The sequence below is a fragment of the Punica granatum genome, chromosome 7 (assembly GCF_007655135.1).
Source record: "Punica granatum isolate Tunisia-2019 chromosome 7, ASM765513v2, whole genome shotgun sequence".
In the NCBI taxonomy this organism is placed as follows: domain Eukaryota; kingdom Viridiplantae; phylum Streptophyta; class Magnoliopsida; order Myrtales; family Lythraceae; genus Punica; species Punica granatum.
In genome coordinates, this window is record NC_045133.1 from 21,564,961 (window position 1) to 21,577,930 (window position 12,970).

The 12,970-nt window shown below is 38.2% G+C and overlaps 1 protein-coding gene across 1 annotated transcript; it reads right to left on the reverse strand.

The window, feature by feature from the left end:
- Window positions 1–1,736: 1,736 nt before the first annotated feature.
- On the reverse strand, window positions 1,737–4,201 carry LOC116213154 (probable prolyl 4-hydroxylase 3). Its single transcript, XM_031547997.1, has 7 exons — window positions 3,776–4,201; window positions 3,537–3,621; window positions 3,002–3,096; window positions 2,788–2,900; window positions 2,491–2,620; window positions 2,201–2,382; window positions 1,737–2,060 (listed from the first exon to the last, which is right to left on the reverse strand). Exons 1-7 carry the CDS (start codon window positions 4,147–4,149, stop codon window positions 1,987–1,989), a joined length of 1,053 nt encoding a protein of 350 aa, XP_031403857.1. The 5' UTR covers window positions 4,150–4,201; the 3' UTR covers window positions 1,737–1,986.
- Window positions 4,202–12,970: the final 8,769 nt, after the last annotated feature.

Below are 12,970 nucleotides of genomic sequence, written 5' to 3' on the forward strand. Positions count from 1 at the left end.
TAATGGATATTATTTAATTTCTTATTGTATATAAATTCATTAAGACATTTAGTATTGGACATACTTATTTATTTGCAATAATAATATTATTAAATTTATTTATTGCATATAATTTATTAAGACATTTACTATACTATCCCTATTTATTAGGGTGAATATAACTTTATATATATATATTGGTAAATCATATGTTTATGTTAGGAGATCATGTTCGACGAGCGATCTCACGTCCTTTAGGCATTCACTTCCTCGATTCCATTACTGACGGTCTTGGTAATTTTATGTTAAGAGATCTTGAGAGGGTCATCATGTCCGGTCGTTGTTATGTTTGATTTTTCCTAGGCTTTTGCCTGCTTTCACCCAAAAAAGAAAAAAGAAGAAAAAGAAGTCCCATCATTGGTAACAGATGGCAACAGGAGCCATAAGAAGAATATACATCAGTGCATCAGAACAAACGAAGACGAGGAAGGCATAAAGAGAAGGGGGCAAAATAGGACTGTTAGGATCACATCAGTCATCCTATTACGTATTAATTTGACCATTTATATTTCTTGCGACTGATTCAGACCTCCTGGCTACACTTACCCGATTACCTACTTTGTGTGTCGGGTTCGGATAACTGAATAGCCTGTATGCTGTGACAAATTGACAACTGACAAGCATTCTATATATTTCTTCCTTTATTCTATAAGTGAGTTGGGTTTAGAATGTCGTGAGACAGTTTGGTCCATATCTGGTGTGAATGACAATACCAAAAAAAGTATGATAAGAAATATTCACATGTTGAAAGGATAATTAGACTATAAGAAATAATTTGAAGTAAAGCCTGCTTTTTATCATCACACCCCTTGTTCTCGAAGAATGTGCAGACAATTCTTAGTAATGGAAACAATTTATTAGTATAAAATTAATTCAGATAGAAATAAAATAATAGTTTATAAGTTCAGATATTGACCCGCTTTTACGACGCGTATTGTGCAATCATCTCAAACCATCCTGACGAGGTGAGCTACTTAAAATCTATGCTTGAGGCCTTTCCTAATTATTCTTTGCTGACTGATTGCTTGATCGGTGCATATTCTTTGTAATGGTGAACTGCTGCTTATCGGCCTGACAGAAAAGGTCGAGCATGAACTTCACTGGAAGGTCAGTTTAGAATCAGAAATGGCATACAGGGCTTTTTTTGCAGCTGGCAATTCTCTCAACTCTCTGTGCTTATGTATGTCGCACTTCGTTCTTTTTCTGCGACTTTTAGGCAGAGTGTTCGGATATAATGCTGAAGAAAATCCTTATAAATTGCTTAATGCATTTGGGTGCACCGTCAAAATTGGCGAAGAGCTGGCGATAGACTTATCGTTTGAGAAATGAAGCCACATTAGAAGATATGCAATTCAAGTAAGACTATCCAGATGGACTGTCCGCCGCTACCATCGCATTGCATCTTGTCGATCCTCCACATGCATGGATTGATCCTCTACTTGAATAGAGATTCCGGCAAAGGATGAGCAATGTCCTCGTAAAAGGGCTAAAAACAACTTGTGGCACCGAGTGGCTCACCCGACCGGCTTGTCCATGAGCAGTGATGGCTCGGTCGTGACAAGCTTAGAGAGAAGAAGGGGTATGACAGGTCAAGAACCAAATTTGCAGCCCCAATGCATTTTGCAATAAAATCTCGAGGACATACCACGAGATGCTATTAGAGTTATTGCTTGACAATCAAGAGATCCAAACTCTTTTTTATTTTTTGTTAAAAAGGAGGTCAAGACCTAATACAATGAAAGTGATATCTTAAATAATTAATAAAGTAGTGCGGATAGTCCAACTAAATATTGAACCTAATATTTTAGGACCTCCTTTGACCAAGAGATCCAAACTTCAATACAACATTTGCTTAGACCGAGAGATTATTTTCCGAACAAGACAATCTTCTATTCTATCCGGTTTTCCATAAAGTGATAGAGAGACTTTGGTGCGAAATCATGATACTTAGACCTTGTGCTCATGAGCCCGCAACCGCTTCACAGATACCCACTTGTCTTGGCCGTTGTTAGGGCAAGCACCTTGTTAAGGGGAAAAAAAAAAAAAAAAAGAGTCAAATTTCGAATAAGTTACTAGAGGGGTTGGAATGTTCTATCAGCAATGCATCACCCTATCATGCTGTTCGATGGAAAACAAACTTAAAACTTCAGAACCCACTGACCGTGGAGACTCGAAGGATCGGGTGTACCATCAGGCCGGACGTTCCAAAAAAACAGGGCATCTCCCTGTTTCGGTATCACAGCCAAACCCTGTCGCCTACAATAAGGAAATAGGCCTCCCTCGGGAATGGACTTGAAATTCCCTTTAGCGGCTGGAAAAATTGTCTCCCCGCCCGCATCTGATCTGAACATTAATCGCAAACAAAATGTTAAACTACAAAATCAACATGCAGTGAAGCATCTTCGGTGCAAACTTTCAGTAAGATAGCAAGGAAACAAGAGGGCTTCTTACAGATACATGATCATAGTAGCGATCCTTTGCCCACCATTCGTAGTGTTGGACTCATCGGTGAAGTAATCAAAATGAGGATAATATGAAGCCATAAGTTCATACATAATAAGTTGTAGTCCCTCTCCATGCTCTGCATAAGTTCCAAAAACATGTGCATCTATCAGGTACATTATTCGTCATCAATTGTTGCAGTTGATAAAATTAACTGAAGTATACGGAATCACGAGTTTGATTGTGCAAGCCGAGATAGACTGAAATCGGCATCATGTTTCTTAGCTTAAAGTCCAGTGGTTGTACCTGGGGGGATAAAAGTAAAATCTGCTATCCTTTTCTCGATGTCCTTGATCACTTTGTACTTTCCTCTTTCCAGAAACCCTGTCCAAATCCAGCGCCAGCCTAAGAGTCCGCCTCTGCAGTTTGGACCAGAAGTTGGGAAGATTTGACAAATGCTAGCAAAGAGAATCGTGTAAAATCGGAAGACGATGGAAAATATTCATGTACACACACTTACACAAAGTTGCTGTCGTATCCCCCACTTGGAGGTAAGTTAACATCACTCTTTTCATAATCTGGGAGTCTTCTCAGATACTCGCATTCTTCTTTCGACTATAGAAAGTAAGTTATGGAGGAGAAGTCATTTACATTCACGAGAAACAGAAAGTTGAGGACGAAGGCCAATTCATTTGTCAAAGTGGTAGAGGGTAAGTCATTCTTCCTTACAAAAAAAAAAAAAAAAAAAGTCGGTACTTTCAGCAAAACTAGCAATCTCTCTCAATGGAATGATGCTATATATGTGCATATAATAAAATATGTCTATAGCTCTGGCTCTAGCCGAAACTGGAAACTAACACGATCTTAAGTGCAGGCATTTCATTGTCTCAAGGCCTATACTCGTTGACGGGATAGAATTCTCAATGTCATCCGGTTGAATTCAGGTGTAACTCGATTGCCATTAAAATGTCCAATACCAGTCTCTAATGAGGAACTTGCTCAAATAACTAAGCAAATAAATGGGAAAAACAAAAAGAGAAGGAGAAGAAATAAACCAAGAAATTGTGATAGAGAAAAGCTCTTGGCTCCCAGGAAAGCGCCTCCACCCACGTCTCCCGTCTCTGCCCTAATCCACCTACTCTGCAGAAGAAGAAGAAGAGCAACAACATCAACATGAAGAAGACAAGACGTACCAATAGTCATTCACTCATTCTACCGGCAGCAGCAGCAGCCAAACCCAAACAAATTTGGTTCTTAGTTTGTTAACTAATTTAGAGTAAATATTTGCAGAAACCTATTCAATGCTCGGAGTCTGATGAAACTGAGATCATTTGGCAATGAAACAGTGCCCTCCACGCCCTCCTCCCTACCGAATGGGATTCCCGCAATGTAGTTGAAATTCAGCAAATGAAATATCAAAATGAATGTGCCAAGCACCATTGTGACATAAAAGATCAGAGCTCCAATTTCGCCTCTGCGAAACCAAGCTTGATATGCTCGAGCCCGAACTCCAGCTTCATAATTAGCCATCATCTGACAGGACCACCTGTCCAGAGTAGGACCCATCAGAGAAAATGCCATTCTACTCGAGTATAATGGACGATCAGAGAAGGCGTCATCTCGCCTGGTTAGTGCCAACTCCTTCTCAGTTTGCGATATTGAGGCCATGGGAGGATGAGGATTGTGACGTGGACCAGAGCTTCTGCAACATTCAAGCAGTTGCGGCTGCGGATCTAAATGGAATGGGGAGTTCTGTTTTCAGTTGTATTGTATTGTATGGCAATTCTTACCTTACTGATTTAGGTGAATTTCTTTTTCTGCTTATCATTTTCTTGATTTGGGGCATTTCGAAAAATAAATAAAAATGAGTGAAACTAGCCTTGTAACCAGCGCGTTGCTCGGGCATCTATCTACATATATTGTTGTACTTGTAGTGACTATTTTTGAATTTTTTTCTTAAGAATCGGTTGATAGAAATATCCACTACAACAATTGATTTACAAATCATCAGTACTAATATGTAAAGTCAGAGGTGAGGGCAGTTGGTTCCACTTTTGGTTTTCGATTTTAGTCCTATAATATTAATTCTAGCAAGTAAGAAACAAATGAATACAAAGATAGAATTGACCATTTCACTTCTCTCCTCTAACTTTCCTATAAGCACTCCTGAAATTTCTCACATATGTTTGAAAAAACTATCTGGGATATAATTTCACGTCGCTCTCATTTTTTAATTTTTCATTAACTAATTAATTTTTTGGTAATTTACGTTTTGCTCTAAATTAAGTGCGGTGCTATGGGCGCTAAGTGAACTTTACTTTTAAATTATTTCGTATAGTCTAATTATCCTTTCAACACATGAATATTTTTTTATCATACTTTATTGGTGTTGTCGTCCACACCGGATATGGATCGAACTGTCTCTCGACGTTTTGAACCCAACCCACATACCACTTTAATGGGCGAATAGCCCAACCATTGAAACATATTGCGGCCCCACGCATAGCCCGGGCATAGAATTGTCTAGTACTATTGTAAAGTCATAAGTGAGTCTTTCCTCTCACTCGCATCTTCCCAAAATGCCCATAATACATATATCAATTTTTATGAGCCACTAGACTAAGAATAAGATTGTAATGTCAACAAATAAATACCTACTTCCCTTCTTTTCTCTCCATCCACTTTCAAATCCAACGTGACTTTGTTTTTTCCAAAATAAATAATTTGTTACTATTTCTCATAATTTATCACGATAACTTTGTGTTTGTGTTTGTATTACGAAATAGACGCAAATTCAATGGTGGCTAAGATAAAATAAATTAAAGAAATTCAAGGTAACTAATTAACGGGGTTTAGTGAAAACTGTGTGTAGCGCATATATTCTTCTAGTTAATTTATAAAAGAGAGACTGAGGACGCATTAGGTTACATAAGAAGGAAACTGGAATTAAATGCTTTCTCTCTATAAATTATTTCTTTTAGCTTTAATTGTTTTAATTTATAGAAGAGAGGATTCCACCGAAAAAAAAATTTATAGAAGAGAGGCCTAAGCCATTAAGCTACAGAGGAGAGACAGTGGAATTAATGTTTTCTATAAATTATTTCTCATATTGTTTCAATTGTTTTCATTCTATAAATATTTTTGTTTTGTTTCATCAATTGTTTTCAGTCATCATGAGCATCTCTGCCACTCACATATTCATCTACTTGCTCGAGAGCAGCAGGGGCAAACTAGCAAGCACCTTTTATAAATTAACTAGAAGTTAATAAGTTTATAAGTTGAGATCTTGACCCGCTTTTACGACGCGTATTGTGTAATCGTCTCAAACCATCATGACGAGGTGAGCTATGCTTGAGGCATTTAATAATTATTCTTTGCTGACTGATTGCTTGATCGATGCATATTCTTTGTAATGGTGAACTGCTGCTTATCGGCCTAACAGAAAAGGTCGAGCATGAACTTCACTAGAAGGTCAGTTTAGAATAAAAATGGCATACGGCGCTTTGTCGATCCTCCACATGCATGGATTGATCCTCTACTTGAATAGAGAGATTCCTAAAAGGTACGAACAATATCTATTATTAATATAAAAGTTCGAAGTTGAATATGCATTTCTTCACATTTTATAATTTCAATTTTACCCTTCATTAATTTTGCGCAATATTTTATCTATTTTTACCATTCATTGTACCTGGACATAGTTCATGGTCTGATGGTACATTTTCGATGAGCAGAAAAACACTCTCTCTCCGTACCCGGTGGTATCTAAATAGCGTACATGTCCTTCCAAATCTATTAAACATAGTCTTTCACGAGAGTCAATTAATTAGTTACACACTTTGTTGCACCTGTTCATTGTATGCATACCCAAGATTTTAATCTTGCCTTTTGACATTGGCTAAAAAACAAAGCCGTTGAAATAATAAAAAGGCTACAAATACCCTTTCTCACCTTTGCATATCAGACGTGTCTCTCCAAAATTCTTGACAAATATTTTATATAAAGTCCAACCCACCCCATTTGAACAAAAAAGCACGACTTCTGAGCCAACAGTCCAGTCTCGCTTTTAAAAATTGCCCCACTCTCTCCTTTGGCAATCGCCACTTGCCGTGTGATCTACTTTCGACTTCCTAACAGTCCGGTCTCGCTTTTCTACACTGTTTGTTTCTTATATCTATTACCACGTAAATCGCACTAATTTTGAGTCCCTTGAAATTGATGGTTGTCTTCTGGTCTCTCAGTCTCCAAAATGTCGCTCCAATATCTGTTTTTCTTGCATCTGCCTATAAATGTCCAGTCCACTTTTAAATTCTCTCTCCTATTTTTGATAACTTCCTTCTTCCCGTATTTGCATCTTCAAATCTCTCCCGGTATGGCCTTTGTACTCTTTTTTATTTTTTATTTTTTTTCCAGTGCGTGGATTGACCACTGGGCTACCGTTCTTATCCTCCTTTTGCTCGATCCAATGATGCGGGTCGTTGATTGACCAATACCACTATGCAACTCCCACCCCCGGCCAATCCCCCAGGCTCGGGTCTGAATCAACCCGTAATTAATCAATTGAACAAGACAAAACCTCCCACGTGTTAAAACGCTTGCACCATTGGCCTCGTACAATTTCAAACGTCAAAATTCAAAGTTCAAACTCATTGCACCAGCCTCTGGTCTTGTGAGTCCTTTTTCTTTCTAAACAGCTCTTCTAACCGGTTTCTATCTTCGTCCATTTATTATCTCTTTTTTATTAGTATTTACTAAATTATTTATACATTCTATGGCAAAAACCAACGATTTCAATTCTCACCTTACAGAACGGAGTAACGATAACATGTTTCTAATACCTTTAATCTTGGATTGCAGGAACCTGATGCGCCACTTCGAGAAGATCCGGATGAAGCATGTATATCGTGAAGCCAACTCTGTGGCCGACTACCTCACTCGGATTATGTTACTGTCCATGACATTGTTACTTTGAAACTCCCCCTAATGGGGCTCTTGAACATTTATTAATGATGTTGTTGGCGTTTTGAGCACCCGCTTATTTTGTATGAGCCAGGCTTATGTGGCGAATTTGGATACTTTGAATTAATATGATTCTCCTTTGCTAAATATATATATATATATATATATATATATTTCTCACCTTACAATTTTTTTTTCCAATGATTGAGTTGTGTTTGGTTTTAAAGTTGAGTTGAGTTGAGTTTTTGTTTTAATTAGTTTGTAATTATTGTGAGAGAAAGGGGAGAGAGTCAAGGACGGTTTAGACATCTTCACAGGGAAAACATCAATAACAATAGCAGAGAGGAGAAGATAATAACATAACAAGGAACAAGCACCGTCATGACGTATTGCTTATGTCGCGATGTCTTGCATGAATATTCATCACTACGAGAGCGAGGGAATTCTCCACATGTTGAAGATGATTCCGAATCATACAATTAACTTGACCATTAATTCGAAGATTTTGGGCACGATTTCGAAGATATGTTACAACCTCATAATATTGTACAGCCCGAAACTCTGCATGAGCAGCATATTCACGGAATACATATGCCAAATCCCGAGTAGTTGAGATGTTAATCCATATAGCCTTATGACACTCGTGGCGTTGGAGATTTCTCGAAGTCTTGTTGTAGACATGCAATAGCAAAGAAAAAAATCAATAAAATAATTGCAAGATTTACCAGAGGAAAAAAAAAGGAAAAAAATTAAAAACAAAGGTGTGCCATGCTGATAACGGCAATAACAAGCAGTACACCAAATATGACAGCTTTCGAGATAGCTTGAATAATAATCTCAAGAAATATTGTGCCGATAATAGACTCGATTTCCATAGTAGCGATGTTGAGGGAGTTCTTGGTTGAAGCAAGCTTAGCCTCGACTAGTAAGGCACAGTAAATGGCAAAGACATAAAAATAGCCAATGATACCAATCTCAAGTATGAGATTACCTCCTACATATACGATGACAGCAAGCCCGCTCCTAATGATTGATTTCCACTTAAATGGAATCCGAACTGCGGATGTCTCGAAAAAAGGGGTAATATGGGCTCGATAAATTATTGTAAGTACTAACAAACCTAATCCGACTCCATCACTAACTTTATACCTCGTATTACGAGGTTTACCAAGAAGATTAGGCATCTTCTTATCATATGGGTCATAGTTCTTAATGATAATAACATAGCAAGGAACAAGCCCCGCTACCCAAGTTTTCGGACACTTTTCTGTAGAAAAAAGCAAACCGAGAAGGATGATGCCAGCCGAAGGGCTCTGCGGGAAATTGGAAATGGGAGAAAGAGAGGAGTGTGCAAGCAAGGCAGGATGGGCTTTCAACCTTTCAGATAGTGGGAGAGAGGGGAGAGAGTCAGGTACGGTTTAGACATCCTTATGGGAAAGATGTCAATAATAATGACAGAGAGGAGAGGATAACAATATAACAAGGAACAAACACCGTCACGATTTATCGCTTATGTCGCAATGCCTTGCATGATTATTCATCACTACGAGAGCGAGGGAATTCTCCACCTGTTGAAGATGATTCTAAATCATACGATTAACATGACCATTAATTCGAAGATCATTGGCACGATCTCGAAGATATGTCGCAGCCTCATAATATTATATAGCTTGAGACTCTGCATGAGCAGCATATTCGCGGAATAAATATGCCAAATCCCTAGTAGGTGAGATGTTAATCCATATAGCCTTATGGCACTCAGTGTTGTTGGAGATTTCTCGAAGTCTTGTTGTATACATATGCAATAAAATAATAACAAGATGTACTCTTAAAATAAGGGGAAAAATGTGGAAAGAAATTAAAAACAAAGGTGTACCATGCTGATAACAGCTATAGCAAACAACATACATAATATGACAACTTTCAAGATGGCTTGAACAATAATCTCTTCAATTATTGTGCCGCTAATAGACTCGATTTCCATAGCAGCGATGTCTAGGGTACCCCTGATTGAAGCAAGCTTAGCCTCGAGGAGTAAGGCAAAGCAAATGGCAAAGACATATAAATAGCAAATGATACCAAGCTCAAGTATAAGAGTACCTTCTACATATAAGATGAAAGCAAGCCTACTCCTAATGACTAATTTCCACTTACATGGAATTCGAACTGCGGATATCTTGAAAAAATAGGTAATATAGGCTCGATAAATTATTGTAAGTGCTAACAAACCTAATCTGACCCAACCACTAACTGTATACATTGTATTAATAGGTTTACTAAGAAGATTAGGCACCTTCTTATCATATGGTCATAGTTCTTAACAAATAACAATGGCAGAGAAGAAGCATCGCCACCCATATATTCGCGCGCATTTCTATAGCAACGAACATGGTTGTTAGAATCGCGATTCGAATCGTAGAATCTTACGATTCTACGATTCAAGGGGTGGTTACCGATTCCGATTCTATGGCATGAATCGGAAAGGTAGAATCATGACTGAATCGCGATTCGAATCGCAGAATCATAGAATTAGACCGATTCTACGATTCTAGTTTCAACCCAAAGTCATATGCCCCCTCCCTCTCCCCCCTTATTTCTCTCATTGTGCAACAGTATTACTCATCGGTTCTCTTATTTTATGAAAAGTTTAAAATATGTCTCTTGACTGTAAGTGATAGGGACTTGGAAAGTTTCTGGAACTGCTTCGAATTGAGTTCCGGCCAATTCCTGATTGTCGTATGGTTTGAGATGATTTAGGCTGAAATTTTTTCGACTTTTTTAGATGCAAAGATGATTCCAAGAAGGAATAGACCAAAAAGAAGTTAGGGAGAAAAAATAACTTCGCCTATAAGATTCGTGACCACGGTACTATATCAATTTTCATTTGAGGTTTATCACCAAAAAAAAAATTTCATTTGAGGTTATTATAGTGGGAGTGCTCTCTTGTGAAGACTAAGCACCATCTGATTTTGACGAATGAAATAGAAAGCAACAAGATTTATCATTTGATGTTTACTTCTACTATTTCTGACATGAGATTTGGTGTGTATATATATATATATATATATGCTTTTTTTTAATTATAGGTAGAATCTTACGATTCACGATTCGATTATACGATTCACGATTCCACGACCCTCGACCGATTCTAGGTAGAATCGCGATTCTGATAACCTTGGCAACGAAAATGAACCGAGAAGGATGATGCCGGCCGGAGGGCTTCGCTGGAACTTGGAAGAGGGAAAGGAGAGGAGCGAGCAATATTATGCCGATAATAGACTCGATTTACATAGTAGCGACGTCGAGAGAGTTCTTGATTGAAGTAATTCTTAACCTCGGCGAGTATGGCGCAATAAATGGCGAAGACATAGAAATAGCCAATGATACCAAGCTCAAGTGGGAGAGTACCTCGTAAATATAAGATGACAGCAAGCCCGCTCCTAATGACTGATTTCCACTTAGTTGGAATCCGAACCGTGGATATCTCAAAAATACGGGCAATATGGGCTCGATAAATTATTGTAAGTGCTAACAAACCTAATCCGACTCCATAACTAACTGCATACACCGTATTACTAGGTTTACTAAAAAGATTAAGCATCTTCTTATCATAGGGGTCATAGTTCTTAATGATAATAACATAACAAGGAACAAGCACCGCTACCCATGTTTTTGCACACATTTCTGTAGAAAAAAAAAAAAAGCAAACCGCAAAGGATGATGCCAGTCGGAGAGCTCCACGGGAACTTAGATGTGGGAGAAGGAGAGAAGCGAGCAAGGAAGGCAAGAGGGGGCTTTCAACCTTTCAGACAATGAGAGAGAGGGGAGGCATCGGGCACGGTTTTGACATCCTTACAGGAAAGATATCAATAACAATAGCAGATAGGAGAGGATAATAACATAAAAAGGAACAAGCATCATCACGATGTATCGCTTATGTGGCGATGCATTGCATAAATATTCATCGTTACGAGAGCGAGGGAATTCTCCACATGTTGAAGATGATTTTGAATCATATGAACAACTTAACCATTAATTCGAACATCTTAAGCACGAACTCGAAGATATGTCGAAGCCTCATAATATAGCACAGCCCGAGACTCTGTATGATCAGCATGCTCACAGAATACATATGCCAAATCTCGAGTAGGTGAGATGTTAATCCACATAGCCTTATGGCGTTTGTGGCGTTGGAGATTTCTCAAAGCCCTGCTATAGACATGCAATAGCAAAGAAAAAAATCAATAAAATAATAAGAAGATATACCCTTAAAATAAGGGGAAAAATAAGGAAAAAAATTAAAAACAAATGTGTACCATGCTGATAACGACAATAACAAGCAACACACATAATATGACAGCTTTCGAGATAGCTTGAATAATAATCTCGAGAAATAGTGTGCCAATAATAGACTCGATTTCCATAGTAGCGATGTCAAGGGAGTTCTCGGTTGAAGCAAGCTTAGCCTCAGCGAGTAAGGCACAGTAAATGGATAAGACATAGAAATAGCCAATGATACCAAGCTCAAGTAGGAGAGTACCTCCTACATATAAGATGACAGCAAGCCCACTCCTAATGACTGATTTCCACTTAGATGTAATCCGAACTGCGGATATCTCGAAAATACGGGCAATATGGGCTCGATAAATTATTGTAAGTGCTAACAAACCAACTTCGACTCCATCATTAACTGTATACACCGTATTACTAGGTTTACTGAGAAGATTAGGCATCTTCTTATCATATGGATCATAGTTCTTAATGATAATAACATAGGAAGGAACAAGCACCGCTACCCATGTTTTCACACACATTTCTATAGAAAAAAAAAAAGCAAACCGAGAAGGATAATGCCATCTGGAGAGCTCAGCGGGAACTTAGAAGTAAGAGAAGGAGAGAAGGGAGCAAGCAAGGTGTGAGGGGCTTTCAACCTTTCAGACAGTGAGAGAGAGGGGAGAGAGTCAGGTATGACTTAGACATCCTTACGGGAAAAACATCAATAACAATAGCAAAGATGAGAGGATAATAACATAACAATGAACAAGCACTGTCATGATGTATCACTTATATCGCGATGCCTTGCATGAATATTCATCGCTATGAAAGCGAGGGAATTCTCCACATGTTGAAGATGATTCCGAATCATATGGTTAACTTGACCATTAATTCGAAGATCTTGGGCACGATCTCGAAGATATGTCGCAGCCTCATAATACTTCACAGCTCGAGACCCTACATGATCAACATATTTACGGAATACATATGTCAAATCCCAAGTAGGTGAGACGTTAATCCACATAGCCTTATGGCATTCATGGCGTTGGAGATTTCTCGAAGTCCTGTTGTAGACATGCAATAGCAAAGAAAAAAATCACTAGAATAATAACAAGAAATACCCTTAAAATAAGGGGGAAAATAAGGAAAAATTAAAAAGAAATGTGTACCATGCTGATAACGGCAATAACAAGCAACACACATAATATGACAGCTTTCGAGATAGCTTGAATAATAATCTCGAGATGTATTGTAC

Coding starts and splice junctions, on each gene's coding strand:
- LOC116213154 (XM_031547997.1), bottom strand. CDS start 4,149: ATGGCCTCAATATCGCAAACTGAGAAGGAGTTGGCACTAACCAGGCGA. Junction 3,097..3,536: donor TTCTCTATCACAATTTCTTG/GTTTATTTCTTC, acceptor TACTTTCTATAG/TCGAAAGAAGAATGCGAGTA. Junction 2,901..3,001: donor GGATACGACAGCAACTTTGT/GTAAGTGTGTGT, acceptor TCCAAACTGCAG/AGGCGGACTCTTAGGCTGGC.